General features: G+C 37.8%; 1 protein-coding gene across 3 annotated transcripts in view; it reads left to right on the top strand.

Moving 5' to 3' along the window:
• Positions 1-26,277, top strand: part of Pik3c2g (phosphatidylinositol-4-phosphate 3-kinase catalytic subunit type 2 gamma) — a 347,375-nt gene that overhangs the window by 81,523 nt on the left and 239,575 nt on the right. For 2 of the 3 annotated variants that reach the window (XM_037204039.1, XM_028872205.2), the window contains exons 9-13: positions 3,258-3,317; positions 7,374-7,496; positions 12,760-12,793; positions 16,761-16,956; positions 23,920-24,042. In XM_037204039.1, the coding sequence (XP_037059934.1) occupies positions 3,258-3,317; positions 7,374-7,496; positions 12,760-12,793; positions 16,761-16,956; positions 23,920-24,042 (536 nt within the window). The remainder of the gene's footprint in view (positions 1-3,257; positions 3,318-7,373; positions 7,497-12,759; positions 12,794-16,760; positions 16,957-23,919; positions 24,043-26,277) is intronic. The other variant, XM_037204040.1, reaches the window with a different exon arrangement.

Here is a 26,277-nt window from a genome sequence, read left to right as displayed (position 1 = left end):
CTGGCATTGTAGGCTCTGCTTGGGCCCCTTACTTTCTCCTGTTCAGAAGGCATGCCCTTCATACTCACAAGATGGCTCAACTTGTCTTCTGTAAAGTCTGACATCCTGAGGCTGACCCTGGCAACCCACATGGTGAAAGGAGAGAGAACCCATGCTGTGCTCAGACCTTCCATTCTTGCTATGGAACACACACACACACACACACACACACACACACACACACACACACACACACCATACACCAAAGTTAATAATTTTTAAAACTTTTAAAGAAATGTCCTTTGGTGAAAAGTATTTGTTTTTTTCTCTTTGTCATCACCAAAGTATGCATGCAATAGTAATGACAGATCTGTGTCCAGTGAGTTTTTTGTACATTAATGAAATCAAAGCACACACACACACACTTATATATACATATATTTATATATAAATATTCATCTTGCTCCATGTGGTGGCTATATGTTCATTTTTAAGTGCTCAATGATATTCCATTAGAAAAATGGACCTCAGTTTATCTCCTATACCATTGGCAGACATTTGAGAAAAGAACAATAATTTTTCTAGGCTATATGTACATTTCACAACATAAGAGAGCTCCTCTTTTTTATCAAAATGTGATATAGTCCAATATCAGCTATATGTTGTGATGTTTGCTGTTAATTTTTATTTCTTATTAACAAATTCATGATTATTTACTTTTTAATAAATGTAATAATCATCTTCAATATTTTATAACATACACATTGTAACCTACCTGGTGTAGGTGCTGGTGACCAAACTCAGGTATTTTGCAAAAGCAGGGTGTGTCTTAACCATGAAGCTGTCTCTCCAACCCTTCAGTTTTTGATTAAAATCCACTTTACAATTTTATATTTTGATTTTTATACTATTAATTGAAGATTGACTTCCACAGCTTTGCCAACTTTGTCTCAGTTTTTTTAGGATTATTTACAGTTTTCTGCCTTGTAATCCTATGTTCCATTTCAAATTGCTCTTTTGTGTATAAAGTGGTAATTCTTGAATTTTTTTAAATTCTTTGCCATCTTCATAATTGCATACAACAAATTTAATTTATTTCAGGCCCTGTTAACTTGTCTCATCCCTTTTTTCTCTCACACCTAACCCCATTTCACCTTCCCAAGAAACCTCTCATACTTCAATGTCTTGTCTTTTGTTCTGACTTGGTCTGTGGGTGTGTGAGACCCACTGAGATTAAAACAGGTCACCTGCATAAGCATGGACGCGAGGTTAGTTACGGAGTGCAGCAAATTATTAATGACTATACCACTGAAGGAACTGAACTCCGCTCACACCCCAGCACCTTTCACTGTCCATGGTTCCCCTGTGAGGGGCGGAGCTTCAGAACACACAGCTCCCCAGTGCTTCTTTGTCCCTTCAAGTGCACAGCAAGTTGTTCATTTATTTAAAAATCATTTGCTCTCCTCAATTGCAGGAGCTTGATATCAATTTTAAAAATTACTAGCCACGAGTTTGCAGATTGGGTTCTAGATGACCTGTCCTGCTCTGTCTTTATTGTATTTCATTTTATTTTATATACATGGGTGTTTTGCCTACATGTGTGTATATGCATCATGTTAGTACATTGTACCTGTGGAAGCCAGAAGAGGATTTCAGATCTCCTGGAACTGGAGTTACAGATGGTTGTGAGCCACATGTGGGTGCAGGGAACCAAACCCAGGTCCTCTAGAAGAACAGCCAGTGCTCTTTTCTGCTGAGACACCTCTCTAGCAGATCTTTATATCAAGTTGGTAGCTATTTAATCCCAGTGTTTTATAGAAAGTGTTGATACCTCATGATAGCAATTCTGCCGTATTGTTATTCTTATCATGTGTCTTTCTTAGGCACCTTGCTAACAATACTGTTGAACCTATTGATGTATTTTGGGAGAACTGGTGTATCATCCCTAGCATAACTAATATCCAGGTCACTTCATAGTTTGACTTCACTAATCTGTATAAACAATGAGCTGCATTAGATTGTATTTCTGTGAGGATCTTAATTCTTTTTAATTGAATGCTAGGCAGCATGTGTAGAGCAACATTAGATATTGAGGTAAATTCTATTGAGGTCTGAAAATTGTTAGCTTTCTACTGCAATGCTGTTAGTGTGTGGGGCAGATGCAATCCATCAAGATGTTGGTACTGAGGGTTGTCTCCTCACTTCCTCTTCCTTCTGCAATCCTCTCCCTTTGTTTATTACTAAGTGGTTAATTCTTTGGCTCCAAGGCCAAGAGAATTGTCTGTTGTAAGAGTCAAGTACAGCCTCAAGTAGACTTTGTACCTGAGCTTTAGATCGAAGGTCTGTCTTTCCTAGGCACCGTAGGTAAATCCCTCCTTGTGTCTAGACATAGTCTTCTGAAGCAGATCTTGTTTCAAGTGCCTGACCTAGAGTTGACATCCTATAAGATCCTGGAGTCAAGGCAGGGCTTCCCCTGTGCAAAGTGGTTTAATGTTGACTCTCCTTTCACTAACAGATGACAGTTAACTGTGCCCTACCTATTTCTAATTTTACTTACTAATTCTTAAAAGCAAAGGCTTGTAACTACACCTGGGAAACAACTGATTCCTGTCTCTATGTCCAGGAATCCAGGGCTTTTAATCTCATGGAAAGAGTCCACAGAAATGAGCAGGATTTTGTGCCTGTTCTGGACATTCCTGATCACCCATACACCTGTGCCTCAAGGGCCTTCAGTTCCAAAAGGGCATGATAGTCAAGCCCAGTCATGAAAATTTTCTCTTAAATGTCCCTGTCTTCTGATCCACTTGAATGTACCCTCTCCTACTCTATACCAAAGTATAAACATTTGATGAGCCTGTGTCTCCTGTTAGTCTTTGTGATTATTTTCACTTGGTTACCTTATGATCTTGCATCTCTGTAGAGGTCATAACAATTTACAACAATTGTATGTTACATGGCACTTTTTACAATTGGCCAAATATTCTATATTTCAAGCCAAAGTTCTTCAGAGAAAATATCCATCTCTTCAGAGAAAAAAAAAAAAAAACGGAAAGGAGAGCACCCTAAACTCTCACTGTGTCTCCGAATTCCTGAATTGATTTTGATCCTTTCAGACATCATGTTTAAACAGACACTCTTTCAGGTTTCTGTGGAATCTGGAATTGGGTAAAGGGTTGTGCAGCTGTTTAAGGGCAGCTTGCCTTGTCTCTGTCGCCACTAAAGAAGCCCAAGCTGCTTGATTTTCTTTCATTTGTGTGGTGTTCCACTCTCTTTTACAGGACGATCTGGAGGAGAAACATTGGTCAGCCTTGTTGCCCAGTGCTCCAAATCCTTTCCAGGTATGTTTATTATCCAAAGTTCCAGAATTCTGAGCCAGTAAGGCCTGTGACACATCAAATACCTTCGAAGAAAAATCCAGACTTTGTCTCACAGAACATAGCATCACATAACTGTGATTTTATTAACTCAAAGGATCAGAGTCATGAGGAATTTGACCAGTCAAAACTCTGGCGGATTGCTGGATTCCTCCATATACTCCCCTGATGGTTTTGTGTCTGCAAGTGGAGGAGTTCCTTCCTCCTGGGGCTACCTACTCAATTCTGAAGCCAATACTTTTGAGAAAGTTCTCTTGTCATATTGATCCAAAATCCATCTTCCTTTATACGTGAATACAGGACTTTCATAGCATTTGGCTACTTAAAACAAGTTTTATCCAGAACCACTGTGTTTGTGTGTCCATGATGTGTGTGTGTGTATGTGTGCATTCATGTGCATATATTTGTGTGCATGTATGTACATGCGTTTGTGTGCACACATATATGTGTATGAATGTGTGCATGAGTGTATGTGTGTGTGCTATACACACATGTTCATGTATGGTTGGAAAGTGTCTGCTTTGCATTTGCTTCTGCCTAAGTTCACAATAGTAACAACCTCTGAAATAGTTGCTATTCACAAACTGTAACTGGTAATTTGACAAAAAACAGCTGAAGGCAGATTTGCTGCGGTTCATGGTTTGAGGGGCTACTGTCCACTCTAGTAGCAGGCATGGCAGCTTCAGCTCCTGATGGTGAGGGGTAAGTGACCAGAACTCTTCACCTCTTCACATAGCCTAAAACAGAAAGAAGAGTATTGAGATGGAAGAAACGCAAACTTGTAGCCTGTAAGCCCTGCCACCAAGCGCTTCTAGCAGCTAAGCCCCACCTCCGAATAGTTCTACAACCCCCCTTAAGAGTACCACCAGTTAGAGGACCATGTCTATAAACACATGAACCTGTAGAGGCATCTCACAGCCAAACCACATTGACCTGGAATTCTTAACACAGATGCCGTATAAGCAATATAGGCTAATATCTTCAGGTTTGTATAACAAGAGATGTGGCCATCATTTTTTCAGATAAAAGCTGTGGACAGGAAGCAGAATTCTTAGAAGTTCTCTATCAGGCTTGGCTTCTCCTGCCCTTTACAGGTTATTAGCCACTCAGTGTCCTCTGTCCATCTCTGGGTCTTAGCTCCAAATCATCCCTTCCCCCATTCCATCCAACTGTCTGAGGTTTCATCTATCAGCACCTGTCAGAATGTGAGCTAGAAACATTAAGTCCTCATGTCAGAACCCAAATCCAGGCTGATCGTTCCCTCGGGCCACTGAAGGACCAGTGTTTGAACAGAACCTCAGACTGGAAGATCCCGCTAGCTGTCTGTCACCTGGAGAGCCAATCAATCTTTATTATGTGCTAAGCTGTGAATCCACTCTCTTCTGAGCATGCAGGGTTTGTGTGTGTGTGTGTGTGTGTGTGTGTGTGTGTGTGTGTGTATGTGTGTAGAGTATTTGTGTTTCTCTGTTTGTTTGTTTGTTTGTTTGTTTGAGACAGGGTTTCTCTGTGTTGTTTTGGTGCCTGTCCTGGATCTCACTCTGTAGACCAGGCTGGCCTCGAACTCACAGAGATCGACCTGGCTCTGCCTCCCGAGTGCTGGGATTAAAGGCGTGTGCCACCACCTCTGGTTGACTATTTGTGTTTCTTAACCTGACAATTGCAAGAACCCTGCTCTACTTCTCTTGGGTAGCTCCTGATATATATCCAAAAAATTCCTAAATCAAATGGCACTCATAAAAAATCTCATGGTGTTTGAATCTCTGCTAAACTTAAAGCTCTCTCTCTCTCTCTCTCTCTCTCTCTCTCTCTCTCTCTCTCTCTCTCTCTCTCTCTCCCTCTCCTGTGTGTGTAAGTGCATGTGAATGCACTTGTATGTGTGTGTTTGATATGAGTTATGTGAGGTCACTCTCATATATATGGGAACCCATGGAGGCCAAAAGTCAACACAGGGCAAAACCCTTAAAGACACAATGCACAACTGTTACAGAGTAAACTAGCTCCCACATTCCCAGAGACCCAAGACAACTCAGAATTTTCACTTTAATTGGTAATATATATGCATTTTTAGAATATACATTAACTGGCTCTTCCTAGCACACAAATGAGAAAACACCACTTTAAGTGTCCCACTCATACAATCTAATGACATTCAAATCCTCACTTTGTTAGATTTCTGTGCATATTAGGCTAGGTCTGATTTCATTTATAATCTGAAACATATGTGAATGGCTCAAAATTAAACATTAGAATTTTATCATTCACACATTTTTATGGTTTCTCTCCTTTAATCTTAATAGCAACCTTCTAGTCAGTTACTATTGTTCCTACTGTAGAGAAGACATTGTGTAGGCATATGGAAGTTAATATTTAAATGAAGATTGTGCGTAGAACATGAAACCTTTTCACATAGCTGTGCTGACATCAGTGGTTGTGTTAACATTCTATTAACAGAAGAATGATCTTCTATGTGGTGATCCAGTTCTTGAAGTTCAGTCTTAAACATGATATTACAAACTACAAACCAGTATTGATGATAGGCACAGAAAATGCAACCTTAACTTTCTAGCTATTAGGGGAGTGTGCCTTTTGGTTTATTTTATTAACCAAGTAAAATTCTGGTACCCACATCGTTATGTCCACTTGTGAAGAGTCACATACTAATGAAGCAGCTGACTTCCCCACAGGGATTACTCATAGATATTTCTTCTCCATGCTTTAATGAACAGCTGCATATTTTTAATCTATAAAAGACTTAAAACAAATCTTAACTAAACATCACCCTCTTATATTTACTCATTAGTCAGGTCTGTTGATGTCTGTGGAATGTCTATTTTTTTCCCTGTGGTATTCATTACTTATTTGCCCTAAGTTTCCTTTCAGTGTTTATAAAAATATCTTAAATCGTAATAGGAAGGCATTAAGAACTGGTTTTCTTTTCCACTGAAGAGGTGGAATGGTGTCCTATTAGTGTAAAAACTTGTGAATGTAAAATTTAATTGGTATTTTCTTAAGAAAATATTCCAGAATAAGCAGGTTTATATATTTTTTATGTTGAGTCCTTATCTTTGTCTCACTTACCATCCTATTTTATCCATCCTCCTTTATCTCATCCTTTTTTCTTCCATCTCTCATTTTATTTTATATAGTGAGATTTAAGTAAGTTTGTAAAGCAGTTATGTGAAATGGAGACTGTTATGGGATATTCCTTTACACTGTGTGAAGATATGTCACTGTGATTGGTTTTAAAAAAAGGCTGAATGTCCAATAGTTAGGCAAAAAGAGGTTAGGCAGGACTTTTGGGGACAGAGAGAACTTGGAAGAGTTGCTAGACTGATGCAGAGGAAGCAGGACATGTGGGAGAGGTAAAAGCCATGAGTCACCCACATGACAGCACATAGATTAATAAAAATTTGTTAATTTAAGTCAGAAGAGCTAGTGGGACAAGCCTAAGGTAAGACCAAGCTTTCATAATTAATAATAAGTCTCCATGTCATTACTTGAGAGCTGGCAGTAGAGAAAAACTCTACATATGGCGTCTAACACGGTGGCTCCAATATTCAAACATAGGGCCTGAAAAAGCTAAGAAAAGTTCTGGACAAGGAGCTGGATGTAGTAGCTTCCTAGTTCTGTACTCTCTCAGGTAGGCTGGTACTTGGCAGCATTCAGAAGTGTGGCCACCAGCTGCTGCCTGCGGGCTGGAGCCAGCCACCAGCACCATGGGCCAGTGCCATACGCTAAGTTGAGTCATGTGACAACTGATATGGCAGTTTTAGCTTTGTCTCACACAGTCAGAAAACACTGAAGATGTTTAGGAAAGCCATGTCCAGACACATAATACCTCTAAGAAGGTACAGTATGTTTAAAAAAATGTGCTCAGATGCTGAAGAAAGAAAAGAAAATGGGTATGGACAGTCATAACAAAAATAAAAACCACCTTCCATTCTGCTCCTTCCTCATGAGAAAGAGGTCAACTGAAGACAAATTTTAATAAATGGTGATATGTGATCTTGTCATCTACAGCCACATGTGAATAATATTATTGAAGAAGTTAAAAATATATGCAGTGTTCTGGGGTGTGTTGAAACCAAACAAGTTTCAGATGCAGTAAAAGAACTAAATCTACTTCTGAAGAGACAACTGCAGGTAAATATATTCAATTGTTACAATATGATTAAATCTGCACACAACAATCATTTAAAGAGAATAAAATGTTTTTATTACTGGAGATCACATCTGTGTGCACATGTATGTTTATATGTGCACACACAGTATAAGTCAGTTATTGATGAGTACAGGATGCTCAATTACGTTTTCCCAAAGAGATTCAATTAAATTAAAAAGAAGTTTCTAAGATTCTGACACTTGGGAAATTTGTGACTTATGTCAAAATGTCTAAGTGTGGAGTGCACTAATGTCTCAGAGGATGCGCTGCAGTGTTCTAGTAGGTGTGTGTACAGGCTGATGATAGTGGTCTCATGTGTAGGTACAGAGCTGTCTGGCTGTTCCATCAGGAGGCTCTGGAGTGTGTCTGTTTTCTCACTGAATGTGAAGGAGACACTGATACTGTGAGCTCTGGGTGAATTCTCTGAGTACTATACCCTGTATCATTTATTACTTTGAAAGGTTTGGAAAAATAGAGTATTATGCAAGATTTTTAATCTGTGGAAAAAAGGGAAATATCAAAAAAAGAGAAATATCCAGTGTGAGTGCTGATCATATACAATATTTATGAAATCCATTTACCACATGTCTGTTACTCTAGCAAATGACCAAATTTGCTAGAGTAGAAATGTAACAATCATGGCAATATAATAATAATGATAATAATAATATTAATAATAATAGTAACAAAAGCAACATGATATTCCCCTCCAGATCATACTGAGATCCCATCTGTATTAACACATCCAGTGTATCATGTTCACTCTATACAGACTCATTGGCAATAAGGTTTAATTTATAAAAGAATCATAAAAAACCAATGAAAATGATTATGTACAGCAATATAATAACATACTATAACACACAACACAATTGCCAGCATCATTATTCTGACTTTTTTGAGGCCATTAAGTCAAATATGGTAACAAGCACAAATACTCCAAAACCATGACAGCTAATTTTGCAACTCAGATGTTACCAAGTGACTGATATGTAACCAGCAAATACTATGTGGATGCAGGGGATAAAGGGGACATTCTGGCCCTGGGTAGTAAGGAGTTGGACAGGAAGGGCTTTCATTTACTACTCAGAATGATATTCAACTTAAAATTTATGAATTGTTTATTTCTTCAATGTTCTACTTAATACATTCAGAATGGGTTTGACCACAGGCTGCTTGGACCACATGACAGAGGAACTATTACAATTAACACTTGATAAATATTACTCATTTTATATAATTTTCTCCTACTTCAACTCTTTCTCATTGCAATGTCATGAATTTGGTATTAGCATGTTCATTTTATTATTCAAATTGGTTGCACATGGTATTTAGGACAGAGGACTAATACATGAATATATGAATTCTTTATCTGCATGGAGAAGAACAACAAAGATGATATTACTTTCAAATACATTAGTCTAGAAATTCTCAAAAGATTGATTTCAAATGCATCTAATAATTTTATTGGCTATGTAAGTAATTATGCTGGCTGCTTACTGTTGCTGACACCAGAGTGACTAGGAAAAGTCAGTAACTGAATGCACAGCTATGTCTTGTTTTAATCAGAAGTTGTTTTGTGATTAAACAATGGAAACAAATAACTTATTTGCATTCTGTGAACAGCAATGGTGACAATCCCAAGATGTCCCAGACACAGATCACCAAATGTGCTAAAAATAAACATCAGCTAAAAACTAAAGCATGTAAGCATTAAAAAGAGCCGTGTTTAAGATAATCAATAATCCCCAAATTTAATGTTTAAGAGTGATTTTTTTTCTGAGTTTTCCTTAGTGAAGACAACTGTTCCTTTACTTTCCCATTTATTGAGTCACTTTTCTGTGTCTGTGGCGGAGTGTGTGACAAATTATAGTAGGGAAGAGTCATCACAGGAGACCATCATCACAGACGACCATCATCGCAGGGGACCATCATCACAGGGGTCCATCACACAGGGGACCATCATCATTGCAGGGGACTTGAGGCATCGGGAGCTGGAAGTAGCTGGCACGTTGCCTTTGAAGTCAGGAATAAGAGAACAATGAACACATGTTGCTGCTCAGCTCCCTCTCTCCATTTACATAGTTCAGAATCCCAGTCAGGGAATGGTACCATCTGAAGTAGGAGTTCTCATTTCAGTTAATGCAACCTAGATAGTCACTGTGCTCAAAGGCTAAAATAACCTATATAATCCCTCAAAGAGTTACCCATGGTCTTGTCTCCTAAGTGAATCTAATCTCTTAGATTGTGTCAAGTGAATAGTCAGCACTAACCATAACACCACTAGACAGAAGCAAATGAAATAATTATGTAGTCTATAAGCCTTATTTTGTATAGATACTAAGATCTATAGTCTTCACATGTGACAATAAGGTGAGAAATATGGTGGACCTACATTTAATTTGATTATATTGTTCTCTTCTGTGTCAGGACAAAATCTAATAATACTCTTGTCTTGAAAAGCACACCATCCATATATTCTGAAAATAAATATTTCTACAAACTTGATACTTCACTTCCACTAAATGATATCAAGTCAGAAGGCCAAACCAGTGAGAATTAGCTCCCAGTGAATAATTCATGTCTTTTTGGTTATCACTCTTTGGAGACGTTGCAAGCATTTAGAACTGATAACAAAACATGATCCTGTAGTGTTGCGAATGTGATTGGGATCCAAGCTCTCCTATTTCCTATCTGAATCAGACTGTGGGAAATTCATTAACCTCTCTGGTTTTCAATGGTGGAACTTCAATCAGAACCATTGTTAACACCCAGAGGTGATGAGGATAATTTTTGCGGTAGCTTTGAGTCTTCCTCCCAAGGTCAGCATGGAGGCTTTACATCATACAAGCCCCATCCCTGACCCCATCATCTCATGGCCATTAATTAGTAGCTTTATGACAAACATGGACCTTTGTCACAGCAGACTGCATATGGAAGTATTGACATGTGTCTTCTCTGTGGAGACTATTAGGCTGGATTTAAATTTTTTTGATGAATATGCACTTCACATGATATTAAATTTCTCTAAGAAATACAGTGCCTTATCTCCCAAGGAGTCATTTCCTAAAACCACTAAAAATCAACAGTAAAATTTTCTCCAGGACACCCAACTTCTCAGTGAATCTGAAGCAAAAATAATCCTTTATGGAAAAATTGGCTATTTCCTGGGAATGCCATGAGCAATTATGCTCAAGCAAAACTTATCTTTATGTGTTACAGTCCTTGTGTGTTTATGCACTAAATGTGTGATTTTTTTCTTTGCAACTGAACTCATATATAGTCACATATTTTCATGAAGGAAATTATTTGAGTGGACAGAAACATGGAAGGTTGAGAATTGAGAGTTTTAATTTATTTAATAATAGGTAGTTCAATCAACTCTAGTACAACCCCAAGATCCTAATTATTTTTTACAGTCTTTAAAGTTCATTGTTTCCATGCTGTATGCACTGATCCTGCCTATCAATTTTCCATCCTGTCTTATTTGTGAGCTGACATATAGAATAATACTGGTACAGAATACTAAATGCATTTTGTATGACTTGTGCAGTAACCAATTACAATTAAAAAGTTAACAAGAACCAACCTGTCCACCCACTATGAACCTAAGATAACAAACACAGAGCAGTCCAAGTCTCAGCCAGCAACTCTCAAATTTGAGATGCTTTGCTTTTTTCTTGGCTTCATTTTTGGTTTTCTTTGCAAGACACTATTTCCTGCCATCTAGGGAAGTAATTAAGTATCTAATAAATGAAAGTTTTGCAAAATAAGTAATTAAATTATAAATGCACTTCTATTCTCCTGTATGCTCCCACTTAGGACTGGAAGCAATCTTTAGCCTTCAAGTTGTATTTCAGAAACTCATTTAATATATTTTTGTAAAATAATCCAGAAAACTGAAGCATAGAGTGGAAAATATGTTCCTTCCTATTGTGCTGTAGGTGGATGTCATGGTGATTTTATAATACATGTGTACATTTATGAATAAATTGAATTCTAGTCAAGCTAGGCTAACAGCTCAGTAGTCTGGCCCACCTGGGCAGGATGAAGATATCATCTGGAGTTGTGGGGACTCGTGATTGATGCTACATTCGAGTGAAATGTGTACCTAACACAAGGGCTTCTGAAGTTCATAAAATGGCATTCTGAACTAAAAGGTTGCATTTAAATTTAATTATATTTTGCTATAGTAGAAATATTCCTTTTCTAAAGGAACCTTCCAGAAGTTCTTTGATACAAGAAAACAGCCATTCCCTAGTTTATTTACTTAATAAGTGTGCTTTTTAATTAATTGACTTCCTTATAGACAAACTTTAATATTTTTAATTAAAGAAAAAAATGACTTGGATGGTAATTCACTCTTGTCTCAACTACCAAAAGAGCTGAGGCAGAACAGCAGGAGTCGAGGAGTATGGTTCAAGCATGGTCAATGTATCAAGATCTCATACGCAAAATAGTTATTTTTCAGTCTTCCAAAAGTTCCTCAATTAGAATAAATATTAGAAACTTGAACTTTCCTTTATGCTGAAATATAATTTTTAGTGGGCCTGTGAGTCACAATGTATAGTTTTCATGGTAATGAACTTAGAACCAGCAAGCCTCAAGCCAGCTAAGGATTTACACTCATGTAAATACAGTTATCATGTTGTGGATATGAATATAAATGACAAAGAAAAGAATGAAAACAATAAAATTTCAGATTGTGGTTTTTATTTCTGATATTATTTAATATATGTTCTGTGTTCAACTATGAGTTAATTAATATTCTTAAAAAGGAGAGAAATAAGACCAGGTGGAGAATCTATATGATTCTTTTCCTACTTCATCTGGACTTCTTTAGGATGATCCCCAAAGCTTGTGTCTGGATGTCTGCTAATAATAAGAGGTAGGAGGTAAACAAGGAGAATTTGAAATGTACTTTGTAACAGAAGATTAGTTCCTGTCATGGGTGAGAGTCAGAGCTTAGACAAGGTCTGGAGAATTCTCTGATAATGAAAAGCTCAGCCAATTTGAGCAATCTCTCTTTAAAAAAATCAAATAACCTACATTACTCATTGCAATATCCAGAAGGCTTTCTTATTATACAATATAGATTTCCAGTGTTTAATGTGCATCACAGATAAATAATACTGAGAAATATTTTTATCATTTTCTCATCTCAGCGAAATTGTAGTGTGTTGGTTTTGGACTGGTTGGATGATTTTCTGAATAGTAAAACATATACTCCTTTTTTTTTTTTAGAATTTTCATCAGAAATCAGAGACTTCAAAAAAAGGTAATGAAAATACACATTCAAACATTTGAAAAAATAAGGAAACAAAGGACATTAGTCTTAGAATTCCCTCACTTTTTTTATTTCAATCACCCATCTAAGTACTGTGGTAACACACATCCACATGACAAGGAAAAAAGTTGCTTACTCAGACCTTAAAATCCTTCCTACTGATGAAAGCGATAAATTCACAAGAAAGTAAAAAAAAAAAAAAAAAAAAAAAAAAAAAAAAAAAAAAAAAAAAAAAAAAAAAAAAAAAATAGGGCATTATTTAAACCTTTATTCTGTTTTTTTTTTTTTTTTTTATAAAATGAGGAAAGTACAGATCCCTACCAATGAAAGGATTTTGTTTGTTTTCTTTTTTTTTTTCTTTTTTTTAAGACTGATAGATTGGTATCTGCACTCTTTAGTCCTGCTGGAACTCACAATGGAAATCAGTCTGGCCTTGAACTCCCAGAGATCTCTTTGCTTCTGCTTCCCAAGTGGTAAAATTCAAGACTTGTCCTTCTAACCATCCAAGGATACTGAAAAACAACAACAAAAAAAAACATTTACTATGAATTAGATTTTGTTGTGAGAAAAGTTGCAAGCATTGATCTCCAAAGTCATTTGAAATGTAAGCTCAAGCTATGTTTGAAAGACCAGCTGATAGACCAGGCAGAAGGGCTGGATTCTGAACTAGCACTCACTGAGAATCTGGGATGATGACTTTGAAAATTGAAGGGGACTTTCCCACTTCTGTAAAGAGTGGATGTGTGTTTACGTGCTTCAGAGCAGGATCTACTTTCAGATAGAAGATCTGGTTTCCAACATCAGCTCTCCCACTTCTTGAGCTCTGGGACCCAAGACTAAACTCTTGAATCGTCAGCTGTCCTAATAGGCACACAATAGGATATTGTGGGTTTGAGGCTTTTATGTTTGCACAGGAAGATGATCTTTGAAAGAGGAACACCTGAGCATCTTCCAGGGGCAACATGACTAACAACCGATAACACTGAATGCACAGGCGACTGTGAGAAGTATTTAAAACAACCCACCTTCCACACAGCTAATCTTTCTAGCTGAGAGTTGCATGAGAAACACAGTCTCCATTTTGAGACCAACAGTCGGAAAGAGCTGTTCAATGATATTAGAGTTACCTCCATGTATCGTCATAGAAGGTGATGTAGAGGCAGAGGGATGGAGAAACCACTGGAGCCAGTGCCAAAGGGATGATCAGAAGACTCCAGGACATGCGGGATAGAAGAGACACTGCCTGCCTCAAATATTCCTGCACAGATTGTTATGATCGTCTGTGGAGTGTGCAGGCACAGTTATCCTGATATGACACCCCACCCCTTTTCTATTGTGAGTGGTGTAGTGAGGTCTCTTCCCCCATACCCCTCAGGGCATTAGAATATGAGATTCCACCAAAAAAAAAAATGAACAGCAACGTGCCCAAAGATTTATACTCCATAATAAATCACAACAGATTTCAATTAATATATTTGCCTTACAAATAAATTAACATTCTAATTATTTTCTCAGAGAAAAATACAGGTGTGATAATATTATTTCACCATATTTCTCCACCACACCCAAGTTCTTGATTCACAAAATAATTTGATGATGTCATTGTTGTATATGTATGTGTGTGCAGGTGTTTGTGCACATGTGCTTAGAGGCCAGAGGTCACCAACAGGAGGCTTCCTTACTCATACCCCTCATTAATTTTTGAGGTAGGTCTCTTACTACAGCTGGAGTTTACCTACATGACTAGATAGCAAATTTCAGGAAGACATCAATTTCTACCTCCAAGTGCAGAGATTACAGATACAAACCACTGTGTCAAGTCTTTTGTTAATATTTCTTTTATTTTCTTTTATATTTATGAGTATATGCTTACATGTATTGTTGATATGAATGATGCCCATGGAGGCCAAAAGAGGTAGATGGAGTTACAGACTGTAGTGAGCTACCATGTGGGTGCTAGAACTGAACCCATGTCCTCTGTAAGAACATCTAGTGTTCTTAACCACTGAGCTACCTCTCTAGCCCCCATGCCTAGCTTTTGATGTGAGCCCTGAGGAGTTCATCTTGGGTTTCCTGCCCTTATAGCAGGTATTTGCTAAATGAGCCATCTCTACAGCCTCTGATGATGCACTTGAAATGGATTCTTCATCCAGAGTTATGGAAACACAGAGTACTTTGGGACATATTAGTAAGCAACCTCACAGAGCAAATAATAACCCAGATAACACTGCACTAACAGTAAAGAGTAGAATGTGATAAGTATCAAAATAATTCAGGTTCTCCAGAATGTGAATCTGAGGACAGAACAATAATGTTAGATATGTATTCACTGGCACGCTTTCACAAGATTGGGAGTTATCGACGTGAAGTTTGTGCTTCTTGCTCCAAAGAACCAACAGAAGAATTTGAAAAGAGGAAAAAGATGTGTCTAGAAACTTCCAAATTTCTACCACCCATGATTCAGGAAAAATCTTTGTTGGGTGTCCTCCAGGGTTTGACAAGCCTTCTTTTAGGACTATTATAATGCTGCCTTTAGCTTCTGCTTCATTAATTCCCATGATGATTTCTCAGAGAAATTTAATTAGAGAGCCTTTTCTCTTTGCTCATCTTCCCCCAGGCTGTTGCAAAAATGGGCACTATTTAAGAAATGAGACAAATAAGCACAATTTGTCTATCATAAATTTTGTGTGCATTTATGAATAACTAAGTGAATAATAGCATGTGTTGAGCAACAACAAAGAATGCTTAATTGTGGGCAGAATTGCTGGGGAACAGGATGTGGGAAGAAGCGCCATGCCGAAGCTGGTTTCCATCCTGGGGAGCCTACATACTTTAACACTGGAACAGTGCAGAATACTCAAGAAAAAAAGCTAGCTCTTTGTGTCAAATTCTTTTCAAAACAACTGGAAGCCACGAAGCAACTTGTGTTTCAGAAGCGACTTTGGAGGAAGTTACATGTGTTTCTCTAAGTGACATGACTCAGAGTGTGCTTGAATCCTGTCACAGCAGACACTAAGAGGTGTCTAAGGATGTGCTGCTCTGTCCTCTCAACAATTCCTTTGCTACTTTAGGAAAATTATTAGCTGATCAATCATTTTTCTTCCTCTATCACTGCCCTTATTTCATTTAAGTGACTAGGACAAAATATCCTAACAAAACGCAACTTAGAAACAAAAGGGTTTATTTGCCTTTCAATTCGAAGTTACAGTTCATTATATAGAGAAAGTCAAAGCAGAAATTTAAAGTATCACATCCACAGTCAAGAGTAGAGAGGGAAAAACTCATGGATTCTTGCTTGCTTGCTTTCATCTAGCTTTCTTCCATCTTATATAGTTCCAGACAACCAGCCTAGGGAATGGAGCCTACCACAAAGGGCTGGTTCTCCCTGCATCAGGTAACAAGCCTCTGGCCAATCCAACATAGAAAACTCTTCCCTGGGATTCTCTCCTCAGATGACTGTATCAAGTTGACAGTTAAAACTGATGCTCGCAGTGACAATCCACTTATATCATCACAAGACAGGTGATGAGTGTTCAGCCCAATGGTAAACAAATCTTTTAGATAGAATTTGTTTGAAGTAATAAGCCATCTAGAGAATATGGTCCTTTTCTTAAAGTTAACTTAAAAAAAATATAAACCAGAAGATAATTGATTGCAAATTTCAATCGATTGGCATGTCAAGTTAATCATAAAAAGAGCCTCCAATTTGTAACTAAAAGGTTATATTTTCAAAATCTGTATTGCTAAAGATATGGAAGTATGTAGACAGATGATCTACCAGCAGCCATGCCAGGCTGCCTCCAGAGGCCCAGATGGCTAATTGGCTTCAGTTAGTAAGGGTCGTTTTAATTAAATTTTATTTAAATTTCATTATAAGATATTTCAAAGCTATAATTGATGGCTTATGAGAAATATGACCCTTCACAGACATTCCCATCTCTGTCCTTTACTCCCCTAGGCCTCATAGAGCAAGTGACAGCTGAACTATCACGGTCCATCTCTCAGCAAATCGAAGTGTACTGCCGTAGCTTTTGTACAGATTTCCAACCTGTGCTCACACCTGGAGGTGCCTCCTGCATCCACGCCGGGCTCGATTCCCACCTGAGCTTCACAGTGTGTACCCTGCACAATGTTCCAGAGCCCTGGGCACACAGGTGAGAGGCAGAGAATCTTCACAATTCCCTCTTGAGTATAATTAGCTTTGTTCTCACTTGAAGAAGCAAATATGTTATAAAATGTTGGAAAATCAATTGAGGCAGATTTATTTTTCATCCTATGATCACTTAATAAAAGTTAAATTCCAAGTGGGTATTCATCCTCCCTTCACCATATTAAAATAATGGCTGCAGTAAGTGCCTCATGAAATAGACAGTGTTCATCCTGTTTAGTGGATTCTCTAAAATTTTATTTTTCATTATTTAGTCTAAGTGATTAATAATAATTAATAGGATATGGGGGGAGAGAATGCATGCACAGACACTAAGAGTATGTAATTTATAGATAAGCATAGCCAAGTTCTCTGGTCTCTATAAGGTTGTGAGTGGTGCAGACATTTTGTCAGATTAGTATCTTAACAAAGGATTACCAATGGATTATTTGATTTTCACAGTTATGCTGGGAATACTGCTGAGTTTAAAGTTAACTATATTTATGTAATATTGTCTAGAATAGCATACTTATAGTAACAGTGTATAATTTAAATTCTTTGTCAATTGAATATAGAGGAGGACACTGATTAACTTTATTAAAATTAATTAAATCAATTGTTAATGAACATACTATACCTATAGCATTTGACACCAGGAAGAAAAGCTAAAACAACTAAAATAATTAAAATAAATAATTTTAGGATTCATATATATTTATTAATTCTTTGAAAATTCCATACATTGTAATGATCATGTTCACTCCTGCTTCTACAACTCTTCCCATACCCACTCCCTTCTGTACCCACCCAATTTCATGTTTTCATTTCTTTTTATAAATCTGGTACAGTCTGGCTTCTCACATGCTGACGGGTATTGGCCATCAGCTGGAGGATGGTTGACCTATAAGGGGCCTCATCTTTAAAGACAATCAACTCCCCTTCTCCCAGAAGCTTTCAGTTACCAATAGTGACTAGAGAAGAGCTGGGGCTTCATGCACATCTCCCCTCCATGAGCTGGAATTTTGTCTGACTTGAGCTTTTGCAAGTCTTATGAGTGCTGTCACAAGTGCTTTGAGTTCGTATGTGCATCTACCTGGTTTTATCCAGAAAAGCTCCTTGTCATTGTCTGTCACCTCTGACTCTTTCTTCCTCTTCTTCCTGGAAGATCCGTGAGCCTTGGGAGGAAGGGCATGCATGCGTGCGTGTTTGTGTGTGTGTAAAATAAAATATGTACATACTTATATAATTAATATAGAAATAAAGTGTATCTCTATATATAGAAAGCTATTTATATACACATCTCTTCAGTAAAATGTGAAAGATGTATGTGATCTGAAGGGAAAAGAGAATTCAGACATTTCTTTAATATTGATCTAATGTAACCATCATGTATTTCCTGTCTTGATTTTTATGATGAATTTTAAAAGAATGCTATGTGATTGGTTGTGACTCTAGTGGATAATTTTCTAGTTATAATTAAATATACCTTACTTTTAATTCATATGGAAATTCTCTAAAACTTGATAAATACAACTAAACCTATATACACTGCATACATACATACTATATACTTGTGCATCTATTGATACATAAATGTACATGTAGCATATGTCATCTATACATTAATACATCTGTGTATATGAGTGAAGGTATACTATAGATTTGCTCATAGTGTGTATTTGTATAAATACAATTTATTTAACTTTCCTTCAATTTTCTCTACAAATCACTTGTATGCAGTCTAAATTGTTTCAGCATATTTTAACATATATAACATTGTTACATGAAGACAGTTATGCATGCATGTACATATTATTATATGTAGCTAGAGTTTTCCTGCCTAGCCCACAGTCAGGACAAATCTTTGTCACCCGCCAGTCCCACAGCCGCTCAGACCCAACCAAGTAAACACAGAGACTTATCTTGCTTACAAACTGTATGGCCGTGGCAGACTTCTTGCTAACTGTTCTTATATCTTAAAATAACCCATTTCTATAAATCTATACCTTGCCACATGGCTTGTGGCTTACTGGCATCTTCACATGCTGCTTGTCCTGGCGGTGGCTGGCAGTGTCTCTGACTCAGCCTTCCACTTCCCAGAATTCTTCTCCTTCTTGTCCCTCCTATACTTCCTCCTGCCTGACTACTGGCCAATCAGTGTTTTATTTACTAACCAATCAGAGCAACACATTTGCCATACAGAACATCCCACAGCAATTACAGATACAAATTAATGCTTCTCTATAAAAGAACTGTTATAATAAGTGAGAACTTTAGTATATTAAACAAAACTATGCATTTTATTCACTAGAGGAACAAATTAAGACTAGAGTTTGGAGGCTGTCCCCAGAAAAAGACCCAACCCTTTTCTCTCTTAAGGAATTCAGGGCCAGCCTGCCTTCTAATAAAATGTGGACAAACTGCAGATTTGTACGTTTCCCTGAGGACCTAGGTATTGACTTTTACTTGTCAAATTTCTCCCAGATTTAGCAATGCAATACAAAAGACTAATATCTCACATTGAGGGTCAGAAATGTAGAGGGTGACTTAGCTGAATAGTTCTGGGCAGATCTAGATGAGTCCCATTCATATTTGTAACCAACCTGTCATACTATAGAATAAAAGTTTTCTTTTAGCTCATCTTTGCTACATATTGAAGATGGCTGTGTCTCAATAATGACACAACTTTATCGGCTTATAACACGCATATATTGCATAATAATTATCTTCATAATTGCAAATTACTAATTTTTTACAAATTGATTTTTACAATATCTATACAGTACTCCAAACATTTCTTAATGTATAATATATATTCAATAAAGATTTACTGGAAGTGCCTACATAAACTTCTTTGACTAGAATTGTAAGCCATGTGGTGAGAGTGGGGTGTTGAAGTCTCCCACTATTAATGTGTGGTGTTTGATGTATAATTTAAGCTTTAGTAATGTTTCTTTCACATATGTGGGTGCCCTTGTATTTGGGGCATAAATGTTCAGAATTGAAACTTCATCTTGATGGATCTTTTCTGTGAAGACTGGGGGATGGGAGGAGGGATGATGGGAGTCTGTGGTTGGTATGTAAAATGAATAGAAAATCTCTTAATAAAAAGATTAATAAAACAATTAAAAAAGGATTGTGGTCATTTGATTTATGAAATAGTTATATGGGTCAGGAGAGCCGAGGTCAGCAATAAGCTGAGCTAGAAAATGAACAAGTGTTGATTGTGAAGGAAAAGTGACACCTGAGACTATGGAAGCAAAGAAGATACTGTAGTAAGTATTAGAGCCTGAGATCCAGGGGCAGTTCCAGGGAAAAGCAGGCCAGAATAATTAGAACCAGTAGGAGATTGGTTGACCAGAAAGTATCAAGAGTCATTAGAGTAATAAGAGAAATACAGGTTGGGATTACATTAAGAAGTCGAAGAATATAATTTAAATAATATTCTGTTAATTCCTTGGGATTTAATACAATGTATTTTGATCATATTCACCTCATCTCACAATCATTCTAGAACCACCCTATTTGCCTAACCACAACTTTTGCTCTCTTTTTCTCCATCCCATCTCTTTCTTTGTGTGTGTGTGTCTCTCTGTCTCTCTCTTTGTCTGTCTCTGTCTCTCTCTGTCTCTGTCTCTCTCTCTCTCTCTCTCTCTCTCTCTCTCTCTCTGTGTGTGTGTGTGTTTACATAGTTTTTTGAAAAGGTCTCATTATGTAGACCAGGCTGTTCTTGAACTTGCAAAGATCCACCTGTCTCTGCCTCCAGAGTGCTGGGATTAAAGGTGTATGCGAATTGTATTACCCAAATACTCTTGGATATGGGCACTGCTCTGGAAATATGGCCCATGTACTAGGGGCCACACACTTAAAGAAAATTGACTCTTTCTCTTCTAAAAGCTATCAAATGTTAATAGTCCCTGAGCTAGGTAGAGGGCAAAAAATATTTTTATTCTCTTCAGTCATTCACAAGATACAATCCTTACCTTGCTATGGTAATTAGAATGCCAGTATAATTATGCACAAATACATTATGTGCATAATAATGTATATTATATCATACATTATATTCATGTGTAAATATTTTGACATTTGTAATTATGAAGACTCCAAACACATTAGCAAGGTGAATTTGCTTCTTAGTGAGAGGATTCTCTCCTTATGAGGCATATCAGAGAGATTCGTAGAAGCTCCTTGTCATGTAACCTTTGCCATCAAAAGGTATGTGAGCAGACTGTCTTTCATGAATGTCACTAAAACTTCATTTATAATCTCAAATTTTCATATCACAATGCCAAGCAACATGAATACTGTGAGCACACTAAGAAATGGATTCTAAGTTTAAAATATATATATAGTGTGTGTGCATGCTATTAAAATATTAAGTAGACCCTAAAGATAAAAATAAGTGCCAAAAGTTGACAGAATACAAGGAGAGTTTAATGGGGCAATTAAAATGTATGATATCAATGTACTCTCCCAGGAAGTAAATGATCATTGAATTAAATGGGAAAGAATATAGAATGAGCCAATACAAGTAACAAAGTATATAAATATACTATATAGCACAGGACATAATTTGGGAATACAAATTATTGTCAAGTATACATGGAGCCTTCAAGTGACCAAAATATAAATTACAAATCTAAAGAAAGTTGAGATAACCTTCACAATATAGCTCTCACCCTTTTTGCTACAGTGTGATTAAGTAAAAAAATCAACAGTGTGTGTGTGTGTGTGTGTGTGTGTGTGTGTGTGTGTGTGTAAAAATTTGAGTGTAGTTGGAAGTTTTCCTGTGTCCGACTTGGTCCCAAGTAAACCCACAGAGGCTTATATTAATTACAAACTGTATGGCCTATGGCTCAGACTTCTTGCTAGCTAGCTCTTTCATCTTAAATTAACCCATTTGTATTAATAAATATGTTGCCATGTAGCCATGCCATTACCAGTCTGCTGGCATCTTGTTGCTCCTTGGGCGGCAAGCTGGTATCTTCTGACTCTACCCTTCTTCATCTCAGTCTTCAGTTTGAACATACCCTCTAACCTCATTCTGCCTCGCCATTGGCTAAGCAGCTTTATTTATCAACCAATGACAACATATATTCACAGTGTACAAAAAGTCATCCCACAGCATTTGAGTAGTTTTTAAAGTTCATGAATTAAGGAATTTCTACCCCAGGGTTTGGAAGAAAAAGAAGTCAATTTGGGCTAATTCAAGCCCATGTCTTTCAGATTCACTGCAGAATTATGCTAGACCTTTAAATAAGAACCAACCTTAACACTGCTCAAGCTAATCCACAAAATACAAATGAAAGTAACTGCCAAATTAATTTCACAAAGTTCAACTACTAAAACTAGAGTAGACAGAAAAAGCAGTAGAGACCAGGGCAGGAAATAATGAAATAGAAACTAAAAAAAAATAATATATAGAATTAATTAAACTATGAGTTGGTTCTTGGAAAAGGGTAACAATATTGGCAAAATCCTAGTCAAACCATGAGATAATTAATTGTGGTTGATATATTGTGCACCCCAATAAACTTATCTGGGAATCAGAACAGAACAGCCACTGTATTAAACATAGAGGTTAGGCAGTGGTGGCACATGTCTTTAAGCCTAGCATTCCAGAGGCAGAGATTCATTTGGATCTCTGTGAGTTCAAGGCTACACTGGAAACAGACAGGCATGGTGACACACACCTTTAATTCCAGCACTTGTGATCTCATGTCTTGCTTGGGAAAGACACACGCCTGTAGCAGGAATCTTAAAAGTTCTTATTAATTAAATCAAACCTGAAGCCAGTTATCGGGGTGAATGCTGGTAGATGAGATGCAGAACAAGCCACAGCTATCTCACCTTGCCAATTCCTCAGCTGATCTTGTTTCCTCAGGCTGGAAGCCTCTGAGTCCTCATCCAGAATGAATCTCAGCTGAACTGTGTTGCTCCAAAGCCTGAAAGCTTAACCAGCCAAATGCTTCTAGTTTCTGGTCCTCATGCCTTATATACCTTTCTCCTTTCTACCATCACTCCCTGGGATTAAAGGCTGGCTTTCTGGGATTAAAGGTGTGAGTCACCATGCTTGGCTGTTTGCAATGTGGCCTTGAACTCATAGAGATCCAGAGGGATTTCCATCTCTGGAATGCTAGGATTAAAGGCATGAGTGCCATCATTTTCTAGCCTCTGTATCTAGTGGCTGTCTGCTCTCTGACCCCAGATAAATTTATTAGGGTACACAATATTTTGGGGAACACAATACCACCACACACGCCTTTAATCCCCAAGGAAGTGATGACATGAGATCACAAGCGCCAGCCTGGACTAAGTCGTGAAGGCCAGGCTACCCTGAATTAGAGAGGAGCGAGACAGCCTCTCCAAAACACAGCACAGGGACAACAAATGCCATGCAAAACAAGAATGTTGCCTTTATTCTGTGTTCTCGGCAACCCCCAGTTTTGTACCTTCTCTTATCAGCATTTAAATGCACACAGGAGTGACAACAATCCCTGTGTCGCTGTTCCATTAGATGTAAATTACAGCCTTTTCTATTCCTCTTGAGGGGATATGCAGGTGTTGTGAGCCCCGCTGCTCCTCCACCCCCATTGGCACCTCCAACGGACGAGGAGGCAGGTGAGGAGCGGCTGGAGCTGAATCTTGTGAATTTCCGTGGCTGCTTGGATGTAACTGCTCTTGCAATCTAGGTATAGAACCTTCACAATAGGTTTCAAGATTTTCCAGAGAAAACTGGTCAGTGTTGTTGAACTGGTGTCTCCATAGGCACGGAAAAGCCATGGGGCTGCCTATTCTGCAGTCTTTCTCACATATCCAACATAAACTTTTATAGTGATTTTTAAAGCACACTTTACACAAGTAACTGTATTTTTATCGTTTGACTTTGACAATAACAATAATTGACCCTTTTAGGAAACCATCTCCTCCCATGTGTTGTGCTTATTGGATCAATGTTTCTTTTCAGCTACAAAGCATTTTCGTTTTCCTGCTGGCTCACATATGCTGGGAAGAAGCTGTGCCAAGTGAAAAGCTGCAGATCCATGCCAGTCACAAAATCATTCTTTCTTTTGGTCAACTGGAATGAAATGTAAGTTTAATCTTTATTCTGGCTGTGCTGGCTAGCTAAGAAAAGTTGGTCCTTATTGCATTTTAAGCAGACCATGTTGTGTGTGTGAGAGACAGAGAGACAGAGAAACAGACAGACAGACACACAAAGAGCGAGACAGAGAGAGAGACAGAGACAGAGAGAGACAGAGACAGAGAGAGACAGAGACAGAGAGAGAAAGACAAAGAGAGAGAGACAGACAGAGAGACAGAGAGAGACAGAGAGAGAAAGACAGAGAGACCGAGAGAGAATCTCGGTCTGCCAGTTAACTGAGCTGATGGTATGGTAAGTACAGAAGTACAGTAGATAAACAAACTGTTCATTCAACAGACTTAAAGTCCATTGAAAACCTTAACCAACCTTCCCATCCATATGACTGAATTTAGAAGCAGGGAAAATTATAAATAGGAGAGGCACTATTGTTCATTCCCATAACGGAGATCAGGAATACCCTGAATTTTAACTAAGATGATTTCAGCTAAAAAGAAAGCAATCACCTGGTCATATGCGGTCTCTCTTCTCACATAAGTCAGTTGTGTATTTGTTAAAATAGTCAATGGGGGTGGGAAGATAAGCACATATGTACATATGTGTTATGTGAATGTATTCCCAATTAGGTGGGGCAGGGCCCTGTTCCCTCCTCTGGTGACCATTTTTAAATCCCAAGATCAAGCACCCTGATCTTTTTTTTTTTTTAAGATTAATTTACTTTTATTCTCTGTGTGGGAGTGGTTGCCTGAATGTATGTATGTGTGCCATGTGCTTGCAATGCTCATGGAGGCCAGAAGGCACTGGATCCCCTCATGGTTATGAGCCACCATGCAAGTGCTGGGAATTGAACCCCAGTCCTTTGCAAAAGCAGCCAGTGATCCCCAACTGCTGAGTCATATCTCCAGTCCCTTAGCTACTTTTTTGACACTATCCCTGCACCCTTCCCTTGCCCCACACAACGCAAGCCCTCTTGCTCAAACTCTTGGGCTTACCACCCCCTCCATGGCATTGTCAAGTTTCCAGAAGCAACCCTCTCCACTCCTGCTGCTGCTCCATTTCCTTCTCTGAGGTCAGCATTCTCAACCTGCCAAGTACAATGTGCCCCCTCTTGTCTCTCAGAGCTTTCACCAGGTCCAGCTTTGGAAGACAATTTGCCGCTTAGAATTAATCTAACTCATTGAAAAATATATGTGTGTGCTTCTAGGAGTCTGAGGGTATGGTTAGGTGACTGCATCTATCTGACCATAGTGCTGGCACAGGCAATTGAGACTGTGTGTGTCCAAGACAGGGTGCTCAGCCTTCTGTTCTCCCACATACAACAAGATCCTCCCCACTCCACACCAAACTCAAATTACTCTGTGACTTTACATTCACCAAGATCCCTTCTTTAAGATTCCTAATTCTTTTTGCCAAAGATGCAACTTCCATTGTCTGCCCCATTTTAAAATTCAGAATTAGTTCTATTTGTAAAATTCTCCATTGTCTTTTCAGTTCATTTAAACCAAAATCCAAATCATTTAGTATAGATCACTGGCTGTCTGATCCTGGCCTCTACATACCTCTGTGTCTTCACTTCTAGGAACAACCCTAGTCCCTGACTCTCTACCCTGCCAGACTCTGAATCAGATCTACCCTGCAAAGAACAGAGATCACACTTTGCTAGAGGTTCTCTTGGGTCAGAAATGCATTGCTTCTCTCCATCCACCTTGCAAACACCTACTAACTTCCTTCTCAATTAACCCTTTCTGCACTGTGGATGTCCACCTTTTCTTTCACTGCTTGGTCTGAACTTTGAACTTCTCTCAAATGGATGTGTTATTTTGAATTTTGTTTGGCATCTTCTGAATGATATAGATTACTTTGTGTTTTGTTTGTTTTTTCTTTTTTTTTTTTAAAGAAATTTTCATGATCCGTCAGCTAAAAAAGCACAATGTAGAAAAAAGTTCAGTAAGAGTTATTGGTTAATTGATGATTTTTCTGTAACCAAGGGCTCCTTTAAAATGTTATTAACCTGGTTAATTGATAAAATTATTCATTCAATTTGACTAAAACTCATTTCTGGTTATTTCCAAAAATCAAATTCACTTTCACCTCAAGAGAAAAATAAAAGTATAATTATACGGTCAGCTTCATAGAAAAATGAAGAACTCATTAGTATTTTTGAAAATTGTATTTATGTATTTATTTTCTTTAAACTGTTCAAGTGTTATTTTCTATAAGAGATCC

The sequence above is a fragment of the Peromyscus leucopus genome, chromosome 3, assembly GCF_004664715.2.
Source record: "Peromyscus leucopus breed LL Stock chromosome 3, UCI_PerLeu_2.1, whole genome shotgun sequence".
In the NCBI taxonomy this organism is placed as follows: Eukaryota; Metazoa; Chordata; class Mammalia; order Rodentia; family Cricetidae; genus Peromyscus; species Peromyscus leucopus.
Note: the sequence above shows the minus strand (reverse complement) of the source record. Positions and strands in the feature narration are given on the sequence as shown.